Source organism: Amblyomma americanum, chromosome 8 (genome assembly GCF_052857255.1).
Source record: "Amblyomma americanum isolate KBUSLIRL-KWMA chromosome 8, ASM5285725v1, whole genome shotgun sequence".
NCBI lineage: Eukaryota > Metazoa > Arthropoda > Arachnida > Ixodida > Ixodidae > Amblyomma > Amblyomma americanum.
The window spans coordinates 64,452,262-64,474,278 of NC_135504.1; the positions used below are offsets into that span (position 1 = coordinate 64,452,262).

The 22,017-nt window shown below is 45.5% G+C and overlaps 1 protein-coding gene across 1 annotated transcript in view; it reads right to left on the bottom strand.

Annotated features, from left to right (window-relative positions):
- Positions 1-3,108: 3,108 nt before the first annotated feature.
- Positions 3,109-22,017, bottom strand: part of LOC144102447 (sodium-coupled monocarboxylate transporter 2-like) — a gene marked incomplete at its 5' end in the record, with an annotated part of 36,093 nt that continues 17,184 nt past the window's right edge. The window contains 10 exons of the mRNA XM_077635716.1: positions 3,109-3,374; positions 6,193-6,377; positions 7,276-7,362; positions 7,455-7,522; positions 8,269-8,378; positions 13,449-13,537; positions 15,621-15,750; positions 15,839-15,979; positions 18,971-19,128; positions 20,998-21,065. Of these exons, the coding sequence (XP_077491842.1) occupies positions 3,260-3,374; positions 6,193-6,377; positions 7,276-7,362; positions 7,455-7,522; positions 8,269-8,378; positions 13,449-13,537; positions 15,621-15,750; positions 15,839-15,979; positions 18,971-19,128; positions 20,998-21,065 (1,151 nt within the window). The remainder of the gene's footprint in view (positions 3,375-6,192; positions 6,378-7,275; positions 7,363-7,454; positions 7,523-8,268; positions 8,379-13,448; positions 13,538-15,620; positions 15,751-15,838; positions 15,980-18,970; positions 19,129-20,997; positions 21,066-22,017) is intronic.

Consider the following 22,017-nt stretch of genomic DNA (forward strand, 5'->3'; position numbering starts at 1 on the left):
CAAATATTCTGATAACCCGTGCGTATTATGAATAGACAGTTCGAATGAGCTCAAAGTTATCTACATTTGGCAGTCGTTAACCTGTTATTTACCGGTAGCAATAAGAAAGCAGTGTCATTTAAAGCTCAGCAAGACTGCGGTATACCATGAAATTTGTCGCTCAGTTTTGGCTTGATTTAAATTCTATTCGGGGCCTTTCACCTTTTCTTTTTATTGCCTGTACGTATTTAAGGTATTTACTCTTAATGTATGCATTCGGATCCTAATGTTTTTGTTTAGTGCGTTGCCATGATGGAGTTCTTGATATATGTATTATCACCAGCGCACGTATGATAACAATTGTTTAACTTTTCGATTAGCACAAATATATAATTGACTGATCCGGAGTCAGTGTGGCTGATCCCGAGTTTCTGGCTTTATGAAACGCGATTTTTACAGCAGTTGTGAAGAACATCATCGTTATTTTAAATGTGGAATATTAAGCTGGACAGAACTACCTTGAACTGGAACCACCTAAATATATAGAAGGTTGAAGAAACTTTTGAGTTAGCACTGGAGGGAGTCCGTGATTTGACTTCGCTGAGAGAGCGTGTCGTAACCTAAATAATGCAGTGTTTTGTATTGAGAGAGGAAATGGATGTTTTTGGATTTACGGCGCCATTTTGCAACATCGAGTGAGAGCCAGGTGCCGTGAAGTTTGGGGATAGACGTAGGTAACTTGGACGCATGTAGGAGATTGGCACATTTACGACAAAACTATCCAAGCCGTTAAACAGGGAACGAAGCCCAAGTTTGTATTAAATCTTAATTCGACACTGATGGTATTCTCTGTTCTGCTCACGCCCTCTTTAACCAACCAGAGGTTTATCGCAGCGATGGTGTAGTGGTCTGAGCATGCGCTTCGCATGCGGGAGGTGCGGGGTTCAGTCCCCAGTGCCGCCGGGTACCCACCGGTGATACAATGGGTACAAGTTTCCCCTGGCCTGGTGCTTGGATTATTTAGGGTGAAATGCTTGGGAAATGGGTCTTTGACCCCACCTTGAGTAGAAAAAAATACCTTGTGCCATGGCGCTCTTTGACCACAGATGCCCTTGCGCCATAAAAATTCATCATCATCATCACCAACCAGAGGTTATAATCTTGTGACAGCTCACCATCGATAAGGCGTGCTGGCCGGGAAAGTTTATGAGAACGACATCGAGGTCACATCAAGATGTTTTAATTCAGTGACAATTCTTTTATAAAATGCTTTGCTGAAGAAAACTAGATATATGTCTCAGCGCTGTCGTGTCTGTGAGTTTCGCAACTTCTGGACGTGCATAAAAGCGGCCATCTTTATCACAGTTAGACGGAACAGTCGTTTCTTGCGCCAGAGTATTTCCTCAGGAACCCATTCTTCACAGCGCGGTGAGTTCGACGCCAAGCGGCGTATGTTCGTCGCCATTTCGATGGCATGCCGCTGATGATGATGTTGATTTCCTCAGGCTGAATGGCACGTACTTGAGGCGGGGGATTGGCCAGGGCGCTTCGCTGGTGTCCATTTCCTTCACTTCTTCAGCCTGTTGGAATAGGATACAACGTGAGAAAACGCGGTATAGCTCAACCAAATGACCTCCCCTGCAAGTCGCCCACATCTAACTAGGTATTAAAAACATTCATATGTCTCAGTTTCGTCACTGCAAAACAATACTTTCGTTATATTAGCGTTGTGCGCACATGCAGACCAATAATAGGCAACGTATACAAATACATGCCGTGAAAATATGTAATCAAAGTGAGTAGAAGTAAATTTGAACTTTGCTACTGCAAACGAGGAAGCCTTTTTACAGTGCTGATTATTAAAGCGAGGTTCCTTTATCTCCGCGCTCAGCAGCAGAGTACCCGGAATGCCAGAGCGTACTTGGTCACGTGATCACATTCATAACTAAACCATCATCAAATTGCGCGTGGGGTCGCAACACGCATAAAAATACATAGATCTCTTGCAGAGTTTTCAGAATTTCAACAAATTTATTAGATAATTTTGTTGAATCAGAGATATCAGCTGAATTACCTGCTGAAGAGATCTGAAGTGGCGCCATACTTTCAGAAATAATGGACTTGTGAGGCGGTGGTTGGTTCGAGCCTTTTGAGCGCCACCTGAGGAAAAAAAAAGAATTAGGCAAGGTCCACGGCTTTAAAAAAAGCACCATTGAGAGCCCTCAGGTTTGGAAAAAAGGGGTTGCTATGAAGTAAAAAAAAACTGCGCATTGTGCTGAAATCCGCCATGTCAGGTTCATAAGCATAAAATTAAGCAGGGAAGAGGGTTATTGAGAATTACCAATGCCACTGGCTATAGGCTGGAAGTTAGAGCAAAGGCTAGTAGTGCTAGATTTACAAATTGTCCGCAAATGCTGCACACAGCTGTCTGCAGAGCCTGAAAGGTCCACTCGGGCGCTTATTGACGGACTTTGCCTTGTCGAATTTACTGAACGTCTTTTGCGTGATATATAAACCAAGATTAATAGAAATGTACCCGTATAGTAGTCTCTTGTCACGAGTACTATGAAAAATGGCGTCTAAGCGCTGTGCAGTGCATTTCTCGCATGCTCTTGAGAAGTGTGTGGGCGCTGTACGAATCAGCTTGCTTTTATACTCCGACAATCGCATGTCCTTCGGGTCTTAGAGCCTTGGTAAACGTCATTTATGGCAGGAGAAGTCTATTGCTTGAATCTGTGGCAGTCCTCGAAAACAAACGAGAACAGAAGCAAAGCACAACACTTGTTATTTCACGAGGCAACTTGTATTCCTAGTAAAATGAGGTAAAAGGAGAAATATACCGTCAGTTTTGAAGAATAGATTAGCTGACCACGTGGTGGAGGATTGATGTAGTCATTAGCATTTCTTTACGACATAGCCCGATAAGCACTGCGCTGTGTAATAGCAATAACATCATAGTAAATGTATATTAAGTTATTAGCAGGCATGCAAACAACATTATCACCAATACCACTACTATTTCGGCGTCAGGGATGAAATCGCGGAGCTTAGAACAAGTGCTCTCCCTCTGCTTTGAGGTAAAACTTATCAGTGTAATAAAATATAGTCACAAATATAAACATTCTTGCCTCCTGCTTGCCTGGCTATCGCTACGAAGAGTATTTGTGCCAGGCCTAAAAAAAGTGTTCATTAGTTTATTCGCGCCACAGCTTCGTTTTCAACTCGTCTTGTTTATTTACGACAAAGTTTGCAACGGCGTTGATCACAGAAGATAACTCCCCTACGGACACTCGCCTGTGGCTATACTCAAGGGTGTTGCCAGAGCAATCGTGAGTAGGAATCCAAAGAAGCCGATCCAGAGGTACGACAGCCGGTACAGGGGAAGCACGTATGGGCTGCAAAGAAAAATACTGATTTTTACGTTCATACGCCATGGCGCAGGCTGTGCCAGGGGCCGTAGTAGAGACATGTTTTAATTTTAATCGCTGTAGGCACCTTTTCTTTCCATTTTTTTTTCGCTGAAAACTTTAGTGAGCCATAAAGGTTGCGTTGTCACCGCTGTGGATGCGGTGTTGGGTCCAGGCTTCAGGCTATTGACGCGGCTTCGTGCCTGCAGGCGACCTCCAGTGCCCAATCCACTTCCAGCCTCTGAACTTCAGGTTCCGAGCTGGTTACCGCAGTCTCCCACTGTTTGTTGCTAATATGCCATTCTGGCCTAGGCTTAAGCTTGGGTCATCCGTACATCATATGTGCAAGGTTCCCTTTTGGATCCTTACACTTGGGGCGCTGTGGTTTAAAGTTACCGAGGTATATTAGGGCTCTTCTTTGTGGGCTTTGCAATAAATGTTCGTATAATGACGAATTTAGCATTAAGACCTAGTCGAATTCGGTCAAGGCAAGGCACATAACTTGCGACTTCATGCAGAGCAGAAGAACGCCATTTGAATGATATCTTTACTCGACTGCTGAAGAAATGTGAATACCTAAGGCAGTATTTTCACGTGCAGCTTAAGATAGAAGGAAACGAAGGTAGATATGGCCTCCTGCTAAACCGTCTTTGGGGTTGCCTTAATCGAATGTTGAGGTGCGGCATGTGCGTTCAAGTAGTGGTATGTGGTACATTTTCTATTGGAAACAATATGTTTCATAATTTCTGCAGGAACAAGCTTAACGCTAATTAAGAACGAATAGCGTTTTGGGTTTACTGCTGTCCACATCCATACAGCTGCCGATGTAAGTAAACACACCAAGTGATCGCCGTCGATGGATGTGTGGATGGATAAAGGATAGGGGCATACTCGTTGGAACGGGCTGTTGGCAGTTGCCAGCGCGCTAAGTTTTTTTCTTTATATTCCGGTAACGGTGTTATCAGTGTAATAAATTGGTGCAGAAATTCGCCATTTTCCTTAAATCCAATTTTGAAGCGAAAAGCTTCACTACGCTAGTCAACACCGCGCTTCGCGAGAGCCGGCGTATGTCGGAGCACGAGTGACGTCACTCACGGCGCAGGTGGCCGCCGCCGACTCCGTCGCCTTATCTTTCGCCGCTGCTGCGCGTGACGTCACGCGCGGCGCAGGTGGCCACTCTCGCGCGATACGCGTCATCTTTCTCTCTCTCTCTCGCTCCCTAGTCACTACTGCGCATGCGCCACTAGTAGCACAGAGGCTCAGGTGTTCCGCCGTTGCGCAGCGCCGCGGCCCTGCCGCGGTGGCTCAGTGGTTAGGGCGCTCGACTACTGATCCGGAGTTCCCGGGTTCGAACCCGACCGCGGCGGCTGCGTTTTTATGGAGGAAAAACGCGAAGGCGCCCGTGTGCTGTGCGATGTCAGTGCACGTTAAAGATCCCCAGGTGGTCGAAATTATTCCGGAGCCCTCCACTACGGCACCTATTCTTCCTTTCTTCTTTCACTCCCTCCTTTATCCCTTCCCTTACGGCGCGGTTCGGGTGTCCAAAGATATATGAGACAGATACTGCGCCATTTCCTTTCCCCAAAAACCTATTATTATTATTAGCGCCGCGCCTTTCCTCAATATCCAACTTTCAATTTTCAGTTTTCTCTTTCTTCTTTCTCTCCCTCCTTTATGTCTTCTTTTACGGCGCGGTTCGGGATTCCACCGAGATATGTGAGACGGCTACCGTGCCATTTCCTTTCCTCAAAAACCAAACAAAACAAGTGAGCTGACGGCGTTCATAGAGTTTATTGGCGCTGACAACTTTGCAAAGACCGTTCATTTCCACGAAAGGAAAGGCGCACAACCGGCTCCGTGGGTCAGTGGAGACCTCAATCTCGCTTTCACTTTGTATATCCTGGATTAGCTAGGCTAATCCACATTAATTTTTAAATCTTGCCCTTATAACCTTATGTCACGTCTCTGCTTTTGAGCAAACAATGTTCCAATTGCTCTTTGCTAACTTTCACCGCAGATTCGTTCACATGACCACTGTTATCTCTAATTCAGAAGGCCTCAGGGAGAGTTACGTTGTCTGCGTCGACATCCGGATGAATACCGCCACATTCTAGTATCAGAGAGGCGCCCCGGTGGCTCAGTGGTTATGGCGCTCGGCTGCTGACCCGGAAGACGCGGGTTCGATTCCGACCGCGGCGGTCAAATTTCGATGGAGGCGAAATTCTAGAGGCCCATGTATTCCGTGCGATGTCAGTGCACGTTAAAGAACCCGATGAGGTCGAAATTTCCGGACACCTTCACTATGGCGTCCCTCATAGCCTGAGTCGGTTCGGGACATTAAACCCCAATAAACCATTTCTAATATAAGATGTTCAATTGTTTCTAAAATCTACCGCACACTGCGCATTTGAGAACAAAAGCCGATAAAAGAGACGTGACAGCAGGAAATTGGACAGGAAAGTAAAAATGTACCGGTGGAAAGCCTCTCATTCACTAACACTTTCATAAACGAGCTTCTTTCTTTAGTCGTACTGGTGAATCTAGGATTGTAAATCTGGAAAAAAATTGCTTTTCAAATCACTTATTGCTGCCCCATGAACAGGAAGCAACTTAGTACGGACGTGTAATTAACACATGTGCATGACTTCTCCTGGGCTTGACACCTGCGTTTTCGATCATACGAGTTACGGAGAAAATGAGGAACTAATCCATACTATCCTAGTTCCGCATGTCAGCTAGAGCCTGTGTCTAGAAGTGAAAGGTCTCCGCACGCTGCTGGTCTGGACGAGCCACAGACAGTACCAACCTGTGTTCCTGTGACTGGCTTAGTGTTGCGTTTAGGCCGAAGACACCCTCTGTACCGTTGATATGTTGCTGACACCGATCTAACGTCCCCGTTATGACCGGAGACCGGCCAACGCCGGACAGTCCTCTGCCCACTCCATGCCACAGCTGGAGTGCGCACACCAACAGGCATGACCACGCAGCGCCCTGTAATGCAATACGGTAAACGATGAGTGATCTGTCCGAACACTCTTGTCAGCTACTGTATTTGTTGAAACCCGAATATTTACGGAAGGTTGCTAAATGAAGCGAGCAGCGTCTCTGAATAATGATCGCTCGTAAGACAAGATTGTGTAACAGCTACGAAATTATTCCGGAGCCCTCCACTACGGCACCTCTTTCTTCTTTCACACCCTCCTTTATCCCTTCCCTTACGGCGCGGTTCAGGTGTCCAACGATATATGAGACAGATACTGCGCCATTTCTTTTCCCCCAAAACCAATTAGCAATATTATTACGTCACAGTTTGAATTTAGGTAGCCCATTTCGTTGGGTACGTGCTGGTTGTAGCAGGGAAGGAGTAGGAGAGGTTGACAAACACTGCAGCCAGGTAATGGTCCAAAGGGTTCATTTTTTCTACCGGGTTAAAGGATGCAGAAGGACCCAGAAGAAGAGATAGGAATATAAAAGAAATAGAGAGAAAGAAGAGACTTTTGACACGACACATCGAGATGAATGCATGAGATGTCAGTGTACGTTAAAAAACCCCAGGTAGTTGGAAGTAATCCAAAGCCTTTCACTGGGGCGCTTGTCATATCCTATATGCAGATTGAGAATGCTAAACACGTATACCGTACATTGTTACACCACTACACCAGGGTATCGAATAAGGTGGTGTAGTGTCAATAGAGGGCTCATTTGACGGCAACATTTTCCGGATAAATATTGTTGCATCATTTACATCATAACTGTTGTGCGCAGTGGAACACCGCATTCGGTGCCCACTGTAAACTGCAGTGCTCTAAACTTCACAGATGCATGTCGCATAAGCCTTCGGTGAAGTCAGTGTCAACAGTAACGAGCAGAGTAATAAAGGGAAGCCTACTCTGGAGTTCACCCATGGCGACGAGATGGCAATGATGACAAGACCAGCGAACGGGCCTGATGCGGACGTGTACAGGTTCACGAAAAGCTGCGAATTAAATAGAGCGATTTTACAGAGTTGTTAACAATGTAGGCACGGCGCAATGCAGAAATATCTGAGGGGTGAGATGTGAAACACACCTTAGCGGCAGAGCCCATGTAAGGAACGGCGATAGCAAACACCGTCATTACGGTGCCGCTTGCAAAGGCTGAAACGAGAAAAAATTCTATTATTGACATCAGAAAACAAGATTGTTATTGAAAATCGCGAATGAGATTTTCAGTGCCTTAGAACTAGGCATTAACGGTTTGCTTTAAGCAGTCATGAGGTTAGCTTACAAATCACGTTCGGGAGGGCTAACTATTCTTTCGAAGTGTTCCGCTTTTCATTTCGAATTTTTCCTAAATAGGCGGACAGTTGTGCTTCTGAAATATCAGATGCCACAGCCTTGTAATGCAACACGGTTTTCTACATGAAAGCATCAATAAAAAAATCCTTGGTTGAATTTTGTATGATCTGTCAACAATTACATGCCAAATAATTGTAGAGTGTTAAGAAGAAGCGGCCTAGAATTGGCACAGATAACCTTTTTTCTTCTAAATTGGATCCAGACAAACCGGAAGGAAGAATTGATATTTAAGAACACAAGCAGCAATTAAAGTTTGTTCTTTGCCTTCTGTTCCAACGGCCTTCTAAGAAGTTGCGTACTCGTTGTTCGTGAAACTAATTTTGGTGCTTTTCTATTATGCTGTTGTCCTGTACATCACCCCTTTGCGAAATTTAGAACCTGGTTTTTGCTTCTTGCCTTCCATGGTTCGAGAGCCCGATTATTTTGTGCCAGGGTTTGCTAGACAACTACATATGAAAACATAATAACATAAGTTGTTCCGTGCAAGGGTTTGCGAGTTCGCTGCATAGGGTAATTCTGAAATGCGTAATAAGCGTGTACAGTACCCAGGAGGCGCATCACGGCGACTGCCCTGCGCTCTGTCATCTTCACAAACGGTGCTACCACGTCGATGTAGAAAATGGCTGCGTGAGAGTTGACCACGGAGGACACCGTGCTGCAGAATACGGGAAGGCAAAGAGGGATATTCGAATTTAACAAGTAGGAGAACAAAGCGTAGAGAGAGAGAGAGAGAGACGTGAAGCAGGGGTAAGAAAAATTTGTTGAGTTTTGTAGCGAGAGCTACACTGGGCTACCAGTCGAGCATTTCGCGGTACATGGGAGAGACCTGTTGTGCGCATGCGCCGTTACCATGGCAACCGAAGAGGAGAAAAGTGCGCCGTGCGCTTCGTCGTGGCCGTACGCCCGCTCCACTGTCAAAGCCGAGCGTGTCGTCACGCAGATGAGCAGTTGTGCTCATGCGCAGATACCATGGTAACCAGACAGACCCCACCGCTGCGCCGCCTCGCCGCACGCCGCTGTATCACCCGAACCCCGCGTCGCATGCGCATGATTGCGTATAAAAGGGGGAGATTTAGTGCGCGTCTGTATCGCAACGTTTGACATGCATGCAGAGAGGGAGAGTCCAGCCGCTGCTAAACGGCGGTATAGACAAGAGAAGATAAAATCTTCCGATGCTGAGGTTGTCGCCTGGCAGTTGGCTTGAACCAAATAAGAACGCTGCAGTCTGTGTGTACGTGAAACAAGGTATCACCGCTGTCAGACATCTCCCTTCGATCCCGGTGAATAATGGTGAAGCCTGCTGTGTTCGGCTTCTGGAGAGCGGCATTATCATCCAAGGAGTCTACGTGGCACCGGGAACATCTGTCAAGCAGACGATTGATGTGGTTGCCACGTGTATACCAGCCTACCTCACAGTTTCACACTTGTGTGCGACTTTGGGTGATTTTAACAGGAAACAGCTAGGACTCTCTTAGTGTATGAAAGAAAGGTTTGACTAATTTAGCTTGGGACCCTGACGTCCAGACTACACAATTGGGAACTACTGCAGAGCTCGTATACTAAAGAGGCTCTGCCAAATCGAAATACTGTATCGACAAAATTGAGACCGCTGCATGCTACTACACAGATCACCAGACAGTCTCCGTCTCTGCAGTGTGGCCACAACACGCTCAGCCATGGAAACGCACCTCTCACTACGTATATCCTGGCATAGCCGAGCTAAGCCACTGCCAATTTTTAATGTTATTTTTGGGCGATCTGTAATGCTTGTGTCCTTTTCTTGTCTGGAAAACATCCCGGAAGAAGCTACCGATAAAAGGCAGCTTTGACGGCATTTTAAAAATATTTCTTTCATAGGATCGAGGGTGAATAACTGAGCTAGTTGGTGCATCTAAAACTGAAGTTTCTTTCATAAAGTTTATAAGCGCGTAAGAAAACGTTGTACGCTCACAATACAATTGAATTGCTATCAATATTCGATCCAGGCGCGTTACGCCAGCTGGGGAACAAAGGCCTCTCTATTTTCGTGAATCACCGTAAACCAAAGAACTTACTCTTCACGAACAACGTTTGTGAGTTCTGAGGATAGGCGCAGCTGATGTCCTTCTGGATCGGATTGAGTCTTTCAGGGAGTAATGGTCGCTTTTCATGTAGTAATGCGGCAACAAAGTTAGTGCGCCTGCAGGAAATTTGGCGCTTTATGACAGAGTGGCTGACTTGTAGATGGACACCGTGTTGCCACAAGTAGCAGATGTTTAGAGGGAAGCTAGGGATGCCGGAGAGCGCCCTAACAATCGGGCCGTTCAGTAGACGCAAAAGTCTAGTGACTGCCCACTGATGTATCTCTAGGCTGTAGGCTGCTGAGAGAACACCGTGTTGCGGAAACTGCGGAGGCGGCTTCTTAATTGTAGTTGCCGAGGTGAGGGACGGCGCGGAGAGGGAAAATGCCATTCGTTCATCTCTTCGATAGAAAATTATGGGAGAGCATTCACTGCATATCACCGTAAAATTGCCAACTAACACAACAGTATTTCCCACCCAATTTAATCCAAACGCCAGAATATTTAACCTGAGTGCCATTCAATTTAATTCGCGTGCCACAGAAATTATTCGAAGTGGCAAAGCATTTAATCCAAACGCCAGCGAACTTAATCCCCATGCATTGTCACACTAGACCGCTCAAGCTTAAAACGCGGTCTACAAATCCCAGACGCGTTATTGATTAGTTATCATTATCGCCCAACAAGCAACGCTTCGCCAGTAACAACTCCCTGCAAACTTCCTAATGTCATCCGCCCACCTGACCTTACGCCGCTCCCTGCAGTGCTTGCCTCCTTTCAGAATCCACTCCTTTGCCCTCAGTGACCATCGGATGTCTCGCCTTCTCATTACATGCCCGGGCTATGTCTATTCCTTCTTATTGCTTTCGACTAGGATGTAATTAACCCGCGTTGGTTCTCTTACCCACTCAAGTTATCGTGCTGTCTCTTTATCATTTTCCTTACCTCGACCCCGTAAGTAATAACAGTAAAATACTGCTGCTATTCATTTCCTTTTGATCGATACAGTTAAACTGCCACTTATTATCTGAAAGTTATGGCAAAGTGCAATCCACTCCATTCATAGTCTCCTATTTTACTTTTCTGCCGACACTACCTGCCCTAAGTAGATGTATTCTCTTTCCACTTCTAACGCTTTGCTCCTATTGTGAATTCTTGATTCCTTCGCTGGCCGTTGAAGATTACTTCAGTTGTCTGCGTAATAATTCATAGATCAGCCTTACTTCTGTACCTGTCTTTACCCTCGACCATGCTTCGCAGTTCATGCACTGTGTTACTTAGTAATGCAATGTTACCAAGGAATTGCATTATAAGGTACACTCCATTAACTTTTACGACAAATTCTTCCCAATCAATATGTCTGGATACCTCCTGTAAACAAAGGCTGGACATGGCCGGGGAGATCGTTGACACCGTTGCTGATCGATATTTTATCACTTTCCCCCTGAAGGACTATTGTCGCTGTGCGTTCCCTGTGGATGTCTTCCAGAACCGTTATATAGGCTTTCTCTACACTCTGGTTAAGGAATAGCTAGCTGCATGAGTCCATAGGTTCGAGTGAGTTAAATGTCATCTCGAAATCTATAAAAGCCATATACAGAGGTCTTTTAGGTTCTGTTCATTTATCTAGCACCTAATTTAGAGTGTGAACATGGTCTACTGTCGAGATGCCTTTCCGAAAACCAAACTGGTGGTCCTTTTCTTCACGGACGTCCAGAGTTAATAATAATAATAATTGGTTTTTTGGGGAAAGGAATTGGCGCAGTATCTGTCTCATATATCGTTGGACACCTGAACCGCACCGTAAGGGAAGGGATAAAGGAGGGAAAGAAGAAAGGAAGTGATAGGTGCCGTAGTGGAGAGCTCCGGAATAATTTCGACCACCTGGGGATCTTTAACGTGCACTGACATTGCACAGCACACGGGCGCCTTAGCGTTTTTCCTCCATAAAAACGCAGCCGCCGCGGTCGGGTTCGAACCAGGGAGCTCCGGATCAGTAGTCGAGCGCCCTAAACACTGAGCCATCGCGGCGGGTGTCCAGAGTTGCTCTAAATCAATTTCCGATAACCTCACAAATTGCTTATTAACAGGATGCAATAATGTGATCGGCCTGCAGCTTTTAAACTTCTTGACTGCTCATTTATTTTGAATTAAGATGATGTTCGTGTTCTCCCAAGATTCCGGATGCTGGAGGTCATAAGGCACTACGTTTACAGGGTTGCAAACCTTTTTATCATAGTCTGCCCGCCGTCCTGCAAAAGATATTGCAGTTACATGATCCTAACTGCCGCTTTCCCCTTTTGCTTTGCATGCGAGAAATTTACTTCCTTTTTTATTGTCAGGATGTCAAAATATTTCTTACCACTGACGTTTCCATTATGATCCTGATAATTTCGGCTAATATATTTACCTTCATGGAGTTCTTCGGCTATCTATACTATGTTACCCATACGTGAATCAGGTTGTACATGCGTTTATGGCGAAAAATGTCTCGCCGGTAACACAAGGACCAAACGGTAAGGACTACAGACGCGCTAACTTAAAAGTGACTTTTATTCAGAGCTCGTACTGGTTTTCTCACACTGCAAGACAATTAACATAACTTTTTACAATCCTTTCATCAAGAGAGCCACTTTTTGCGACACCTTCTAACTATTATTCACGCCATTAAGAAAAGCCGTATCTCTCTTTGATAGTGATAGCGAGTAAGCACTCATTTAATCGCCTTTAAAGTTTTTTGTTTATCTATCTTTCATGATCATCCCTGTTAATTTTTTTTATTCCTGCTAAAAGCTGCATAACTCAGTGTTCAGCAGGGTTTTCTTTATGTTCTTCTAGGTTTTTTTTGTGCTCGCGTAGCCTTCCGCTTAGCTATCAGCTTGCTTAAACAGCTATCTTTATGAATATACTTGTTTAATGGATTAGATAAATAAAGGAATCTCATTCTTTAGTGCTTGTTTAAAAATACCATTATTTCAGGAATTTAATTATTTCTTGAGTATCTATAAGAGCGTTTTCTGCGAGAAGTTAGGTGAACGGAAAACAATATGTGAGAAGTCCTAAGTTGAGCAATACTTGCACCTCATCGTTTTTCATGTTTCGTACACCGGGCAGTGAGTGCGCCATCCGACCCGAATTTCACGAGGGTCGGGTTGATCTCATTTCATGACATCACCCATCACTTTAGGCTGGAGAGGCGCGCATATCCTCCTCCCCACAAATCGTTAATAAAAGCGCAGGAAGTCACCTGGGGCCGACTGCAAGCATGCTCCATTCTGAATCCGGCAGTGATTGCCCTCATGTACCCTGGCCAGTACGACCCTAACTGCCATAAATGAGGTGAAAGGACCACATACGGCCACATTCTCTGGAACTGCGCAAATGATCCGCTTCCAACGGAGTTGATACAGCTCCCTTCTCCCGAGCGGTGGGAGGCCGTGCTGGTCAGCTCGGACCCTAACATTCAAGTACGGGCAATCGAGTGGGCTAGTGAGGTAGCCGCCAGCAATGGGCTAGCGGCCATCTAGTATGTGTCTCCTGGAACCTGCTGTCGACGCAATGAATGCTTTACAATCCAAATGAGTCAAGACGTTTTTGAACGATTGCTAATAGACTAAATTTAGTGTCGCAATGGCATCCAAACAAATGAATTGTTTACACGTTACCTTGTGGAAGCACCAAGCAGTCCTGCAAGCAGTAAGCCTCGAAGAAGTGTCACATCAGAGAGGCGCTCTCGTATAAAGTATGGAACAATCTGTCGAACACAAAAAAAATTGCTGATAAAGAATCTATGAACAAGACTTTCTGCACACATGGAAGTACAGGTTAGGCAAGTAGTAAGAAGCTGTTACAGTGCAACATTTCTGCGACACAAGATTTGTGAAGACGTTATCTCTTTATCATATCTGTAATGCCACACCGGCACTTTTTCCCAAAGTTGCACTTCTGCTACCAGATGTTACCAGATGTTGCCAGATATCACCAGATGTTACCACTAACACTTCTGTGACCTGTCGTTCTACACCCTGAATGTTGAACTGCCAATCTTTATCGAGGGATGTTATAGGCGGTGATGAGCGCAGGCTACACGCTTTGCGTATTGTTCGAAGTCGCACGAGGTTTTATTGACGGTCGCGCGCAGTTGACAAAAAGTTTACTTAGAACAAAGGCGCCCGTCGACCAGCTGAAAGATGAATCAACGCTTCTGGCTTGATGCAATCAAAAGGAAAATGCGAAGCGTTATTGCAATGCTCCTTGTTATTACGATAGCGTAATCGTCACTGCCTCGTTCAAGAAGCTATGCGAAACTTTGAAATTTGATCTGCCCATGTTAACTTATGAAATAAGGCACTACATTAACACACACAAAAGGGCAGGAAGACAAACACAGGCCCCACGTTGCAGCTTCCAAGCACAGACGCCAATTATAAGGCGGTGTGATAAGTTTCGGCAAGTGCTAAGCATGAAGTTGCAAATGTGGGCATAACTGGATGCTATAAATATATGTGCTTCTATGGTGTAATAAACAGTTGGAAGTTGGCACCTGGGCTTGTCCTGTATTTTTGTGTGTCAATGTAGCGCCTTCTTTCACAAGTTAACTTAATACTACTACTACTACTACTACTACTACTACTACTAATAATAATAATAATAATAATAATAATTGGTTTTTGGGGAAGGAAATGGCGCATTATCTGTATCATATATCGTTGGACACCTGAACCGCGCCGTAAGGGAAGGGACAAAGGAGGAAGTGAAAGAAGAAAGGAAGAGGAGGTGCCTTCCTTCCTTCCGTAGTGGAGGGCTCCGGAATAATATAGACCAGCTGGGGATCTTTAACCTGCACTGACATCGCACAGCACACGGGCGCCTTAGCGTTTTTCCTCCATAAAAACGCAGCCGCCGCGGTCGGGTTCGAACCCGGGAACTCCGGATCAGTAGCCGAACGCGCTAACCACTGAGCCACCGCGGCGGGTACAAGTTAACATGCAGAACCAACTTTCGAGGCAACATATTTTACTGAAGTTTATCTGCCCATGCGGGCTGTTGCCAAACTGGGGGATATAGTTCGGTGTCCGAGTAGTCGAAATAGGGCGCTATTCCGCGTGATGACCTTATGTGCTGGCATCGCGGACGCACAGGATGGTTGTAATCATAATCCTGCAATGCGAAGCGTTTCGGGAATTACAGTGGCAATAAATCCTGCAGTTAGCAGATAAAGTGGCGTACAACCGCAAACGAAGCAATATTTTTGGCGAGTGTGACGTGTTAGCGCGAACCCTTGCAAAAATTTCTTTAGACAGTCTATTGACTGTCCGTAGACTTTTGTCTATATAGTCTATAGACTGGCTTTAGACAAATCTTAGAGAATAGTATAAAGACATACAAATCCTATTGACAGTCTGTAGAAAATCTATAGATTTATTTTGATACACTTTTGCTGTACTTTTGTCTATAGACAGTCTATAGACAGGCAAAATGAAATATCTATAGGAAGGCAATAGAGTCTATAGAAGTCTATAGACTGTCTACAGACCACTTTTATTAGGGAAGTGACGGCAAAACGGCGAAATGGACGGACAGGAGAAGCTCTGAGTACTTCCTGCCCGTACTGTCCGTTCTTTCGCCTGCGACCTTGTTAGTTTGCGCTTAATCTTTCATAATCATTTCGTTCTGGCGAGCCGAAATATTTCGTTTAATTACTGGAGACACCCGCATAGTCATTCTGTGTACCTGAGTTTGTATGTTGTCCCTAGTTTCCTGTTTTTCACTTAAAATTTATCGTGCTTGCTTCTCTCCGCTTGACACTGCGCACAGGAATCACGAGTGTTTCTTACCTCGTCCTGGGTCGTTATGGCACCGGCCAGCAGTGGGTCGCAGTCCCTGTACCAGTAGATCAAGGATACAGATCCGAGTCCCACGAGGATTTGAAAGAGCGCGAAGCCGGCCGGACCGCCCACTGATATCCTGGAGCAATATTGAAGGATCGCTTTGCATAGAGGCTACGTTTAAAGTTGCTATCTGTGAACTAATGTATAATAAAAGTGGTACGTGCCATTTCGCCTGTCGCAGCGTTCTCGCCGCAATGAATCTCTGCACCGCCATCTGGTCAAATCCTGTACGCACCAGAGAGAAAGGCAGCCCTCCCACCAGGCTACTCCACACGTTCTCGTCACTCGCTAGATCCAAATTGGTTCTTGAAGTTGAAGTAATGAGGAGGGAAGAGCAGGCGCTATGAGCATCATCATTTTGTTTATCTCGTTTATGACGTGTTTCAGAATTAGTCATTACTCAGAGCAGTAATTTTTGGTGGGGATATCTCGCAGCTGAAGTGAATAATGAGTAAAGAATACGAGTTAATGCACCTAGAGGTGCTGTTCTTTAAATTCAGCGCAGATCGGGGTGTAGCCCAAGTTGACACATGGAAAGATGAGCCCCTGTTAATATACATGGTAGGGAAATGAGAGGTTGATGCGTTTAAGAGGGGGTCTTAAGGATCACATGGCACTGCAGACGGGAGGAAAATAGGTGAACGTTGATATACTGAAGCGCTAGAGCAGTGCTACCGAGGAATGCTATACAGAACCGAGTTAACTCAGCCGACAAAGAATGTCGCGTTGGCAAAAAAACATCTTGCAGACCCATACAAAGTTTAGATTCTCGGAAGCAAACGTCTTCAGTTAGGCAGGCCTCCTGCGAGCTGTGCAGAAGGCATACCTGAAGACGAGGTCTCAGAGGTTGAAAGCAGGCAAGTTGAATGATCATGTTCACATTATGGGTACACATCGTATCACCTCGTAGCAAAATAGCACTCCCATCATTCCTTGCTGCCTTTTCGTGCCTTACATTCTGCCTTCCTTTTTTATCTCCCTTCTTCTCTCCTTTCTTAATGTCTTGGTTCTTTCCCTGTAGTTTGCGCGGTTCTTAATACGCGCGAAAAAGAAAAGTGAGCGGGTGTTCTTTCGCTGTCAGCGCAAGCGCTGGATGGTACAACCCGAGGGGAAGAAACGGTGCCTCTCACAGCAGTACAGCAGTTTGTCAAACTAACTTTAGTTGTCATTTAAAAGTTTTTTCTTTTTGCTGCAGTCATGTTGAAGAATGCACTTGAGACTATGTTATGGCTGCACACTCAGTTTTGGAAACAGGAGGTGACAGCGCGTGAGGACGCAATCGCATGCTACGCAATCTCCTTCAAACATCAGTGATGCTTACGTTAACATAGGTGCTCCTCTGTTGTTCAGCAGTGTGCCTCACTACTTTGTCTGCTTCGGCATAGATGGTCAAAGACATTGTCGGTTATCATTTACCGTGTTCGTCGCAAGCGTGCCTTTGAAGCAACTGTTCCGCGCGCTTTTGTCGCTGCTGTGCGCTTGAACGGACACGCGAAGCGGTCACCATGCGCTCCACAGAAAAACAAATTGGACCTGTCACCTTTTGCATGAAACGTAATGCGCGGAAGATGGCAGTAATTTTAAACAACTAACAGAAAACGAGCTTTGTTCAGGGTTTTCACGGCTGAGCTCCACGTTGCGCAAGGTTTTGTGACACTATAGTCCACGGCAAGCATGTTGTGTTCAAGCGGAATTGAGGGGGACTGTGCATTGCTGCAACGTCGGGTGCATGACAAGAATGAAAAGCTTTCACCCCTCTTAGGTTGCTGTCACCGAGGAAATAGTAAACGCGCACCCGCACGACCGGCATATTCGCGATGCTGGGGAAGCCGCGGAGAGCGACCCGACTAAGTTTTCAGGGGACGCCGCTAGGTTTTGTGTGACACCTCAACAGACAACGTACTGGACACATATTCCACGGCGTCAGAAAAGAGAGCGCGGTTAGGCACCATAGCTTCTCCTTCATTGCAAGAAAAAGTTGTCGCAGAGTGTAGAAAGGCTGCTTGGGCAAAGTGGCCGCAGCTGCAAATGAGAGGGGTAATTGTAGGATATCAGAAAGGACTTATGCTGATAATTATGATAATGATGATGTCTGTTTGTAGCTTTTCACGTATATTCATGATTAATATGCTCCCTCCTTTATGTTTTGTGGCGCCGCCGGTCTGGAGGGAGGGAGGAAAAAATTCGGACGACGCTTAAGCTACGCCTTTAAGAGCAGGATGCGACAGCGTGTTGAAGCATTGCCAAGGAATCCACGGAACGCCATCGTCCTTCGGTGCGACCCCTCGCCAGTACAATTTAAGGAAAGCAAACATAAAACATATCTTGGTGGACACCCGAACCGGGCCGCAAGGGAATAATAATAATAATAATAATAATAATAATAATAATAATAATAATAAAAATAATAATAATAATAATAATAATAATAATAATAATAATAATAATACTAATAATAATAATAATAATAATAATAATACTAATAATAATAATAATAGCATAATTGGTTTTAGGGGAAAGGAAATGGCGCAGTATCTGTCTCATATATCGTTGGACGCCTGAACCGCGCCGTAAGGGAACGGATAAAGGAGGAAAGAGGTGCCGTATTGGAGGTCTCCGGAATAATTTCGACCACCTGGGGATCTTTAACGTGCACTGACATCACACAGCACAGGGGCGCCTTAGCGTTTTGCCTTAAGGGAAGGAAATTGAAATGAAAATTGGCTTTAAGGAATGGAAATGACGCCTGTCTCACAATTAGCGCTGGACGCCCGTACCGCGCCGTAAGAGAAGGAAAATCCCTTCCCTCACGGCGCGGTTCAGGTGTCCACCGAGATGCGCCGTTTTTCGCTCACGGCCAAAGACGCCGACAAGGGCTTTTCTGCGACACGAGCTCCTTAACGCTGTCGCGTTAAAAATTGGTAGTGGCTTAGCTCGGCTATGCCGGGATATACGTAGCAAAAGCTATTACATAGGAGGTGGCGCCGTGGCTGGTCACGTGCTTCGTCACACGCTTGGTTACGTGATCGGTCACGTGGTGCGATGCGACCACGGTGGGAATGCGAGCATGGCGAAACTGCGAGTTCTTGGCCAATGTAGCTTTTGCTACAAAATGTTGGTGAAAGCGTAAGGCGAATACAACTGCCCAGCTATTAGCCACTGCGCAGTAAAGAGAGCTGGGAGAGGATGACAGAGCTATACCATAGCGCGCAACAATCGTGCGAATGTAGCCCTGATGTTGTAGTGCATTCCAATGTGTCTAAATTATCCTCAAATACTGAGAATGTATGCCATACCGGAGCATGTAATCTGTAAAGTTGAAATTGTTGAGTGGCCTCAGTGGCGGACTGGCACTGCCGGAGTCGTAGATGATTTTTCCAGTGATTACAATTGGAGACGCAAGCATCACAGCAGCCTGCACGCAGTCCGCCCAAACGACGCCTCGCAGGCCTCCCTGCGATGCAAAAATAGGGCCATGAATTGAAACTTTACAGTTTTCAACAAAACTACAAGCTTTCCTGGTAAATTGGTTTTTTGGGAAAGGAAATGGCGCAGTATCTGTCTCACACATCGGCGGACACGTGAACCGCGCCTTAAGGGAAGCTATAAAGTAGAGGCCTTTTGTGTTTCGCCTCCATCGAAACGCGGCCGCCGAATAATAATAATAATTGTTTTTTGGGGAAAGGAAATGGCGCAGTATCTGTCTCATATATCGTTGGTCACCTGAACCGCGCCGTAAGGGAAGGGATAAGGTAGGGAATGAAAGAAGAAAAGAAGAATGAGGTGCCGTAGTGGAGGGCTCCGGAATAATTTCGACCACCTGGGCATCTTTAACGTGCACCGACATCGCACAGCACACGGGCGCCTTTGCATTTCGCCTCCACGCAGAGGCGCCCGTGTGCTGTGCGATGTCAGTGCACTTTAAAGGTTCCCGAGGTGGTCGAAATTATTCCGCAGCCCTCCTGGGCCTTGTGCTGTTCAGTGGGAACACGGGGATCAAATCGCAAAATTCTCGAAAAAGAAACGAATTTTAGAAAACCGCATATTTGGCACCTACAAGGCCTTTTTGATTATATCCTGAAAAATGTTCCGCGAAAACAGCTCAGAAGTGACTTTAAGAAATGTTTTTGTGAGCGTAGGCGGCAACAAATTGGCTGAAATCTTCGTGAAGGTCGTAGTTTTTCTTCCTTCCTATACCTTTCTCAAAAGTGTTTTTTTACCGGTCTTCCCTGCTAGCAGAAAGCTTAACATGACAATGACCTCACGGATGTTCAGGCGGTTTATTACATTCTGTTCATGGTTAAAGGTTTTATGCAGTGACGTTCCTGGATTTCAGAATTAGGAAAAATTGCGGTGATAAATATATTTGAAAATTGTCATTGCATCAACCGTTCTTTTGGGTATAATTTAATGATGACTGCAGGCTCCTACCTTGTTTTGTTGTCACGCCAGGCTTTTTGCAAGTTTGGTACAGCAATGATGCCATATGAAAGCTTATGATGTCAAAAAACAATACATTTCAATGAAATTTTGTATTTAAGCATTAAGCGGACTTCCCAATAAGCTTGCCACATTTCACTGCTCCACATAAAAAAAAACAAAAAATCACCTCTGGTCCCCACTTCTCCCCTTAAGACGCTGCGCTGTAGCTACAGCAATACAACAAAGGTTGCCGAAGCACTGGATGTTATTCTTAGGCTTGTTCGTTGTTGAAGTAAGGCACCTCTGGCGATTTGCCGTTACTGTTTATTCCTAAGCCCGTAGAAGTACAACTGCTTGCTCAAGACTCGGGGTAGATTTCCAGTGTTACTAATTCACGAGACAGCAAGCCTAAAACCATTCCAAGGTGTCAGCTAAGACAGTTTTGTTGCAGGACAGTGTCCTGCTGCTGCTTTTAATCTAACTTTCCGGAAGCTTTCCGCACGTAACAAATGCATCGTCTTAAGAGCATGAAATATAAACCCAGAGTTTTTGAAAGTGCAAGCACGCTTTTCGAAACATTCTATCCCCGATGTGCATATTAGAAGGTGATTCAAGCCAGTAAGACACTGGGCTGCACGTACGGAGTCCACGGTTTCACGGTACACCGCGTGGTCAGGAAACGTAGTTGCAAGAATTCATTGGTCCCTGTCCAGTGCCAATGGCTTCAGTGTTAACAAGAAAGCCACGCGGCTCCCGAAATGTTGATAATTATTTTGGGATTAGTTAACGACCAATAAATTTCAGTAAATGGGGTGCACCGCAGAATGGTCGGACATTTAAGCATTTCTAGCCACTTGTATAACTGAACCTCAGAAGTTAAATAGATCAAAACCGACGTTACCAAAGCTGTGTAAATGGTGCCTGCTAGACCAATGGCAATGTTGGAGTAGAGCAGAGACACTGGAAACACTGAAAGAAATAAGAATGAAACGAACCGGTTAATGTAATGAGATGATCGGTTGACCATGGCGGGCTATGATCAAAGGTGGATTAGAACAACACACATTGAAGCGCCGCGTTGGCTCAGTGGTTGAAGCGCTCGTCTACTGAGCCGGAGTACCCGGGTTCGAACCCAACTGTGGCGGCCGAGCTTCGATGGAGGCGAAACGCAAAAAGGCGCCCCTGTGCTGTTCGGGTGTCCACCGAGATATGTGATACAGTTACTGCGTCATTTCCTTTACTCAAAACCAATTTTCAACAACACGCATTGCGTTCTAAAGAGTGCGCGCGTCATGAGTGCGGTGAAAATATCAAAGTTCGAGATACATGACGGAAGCCAACAGTCACCGAAAAAAGGAAACAAAACGGATTTTTTAATAATTTGTGTTCATCAATGGTGGATTGATAGGGTAATTATTTATTTTTTACAAAAGCAATTTATTAGGAAGCAGAAGAAAACATCCACATGCCGCCGCTGGGATCCAAACCAACGACCTCCGAGTTTCGCGTCCGGTAGTTACGCAAGTGCTTCCATGTGCATCGGCGTGCTTGTGAACAAGTGCTTGCCGATAATTAGAGCGCTAGGTGTCTCAGCCTATATCACCTAGCTTTGCGTGCTCTTTCTTAGTAATTGTCCCGTTTGCATGCCCCATTCCCATCATTGTAGGTCAGCACTACCATACGAAGACATAGAGGACAAAAGGAATGTCATACATACATTTGTATAAATCTGTCGGCTCAGCGAAATGCCCAATCACCACTGTCTTTCACCCTTCGGTGAAGACCAACTTACCTGCGCAACCGAATACTTCTACCCCTCACCCACTAATCCGCCCAATCGGCGGACTGCAGGAGCGGCGCTGCAGTCGCCCACTCTTGAACGTGTTATTAAGGCGGGGCTAAGTTCGCTAGCGAACAGAAT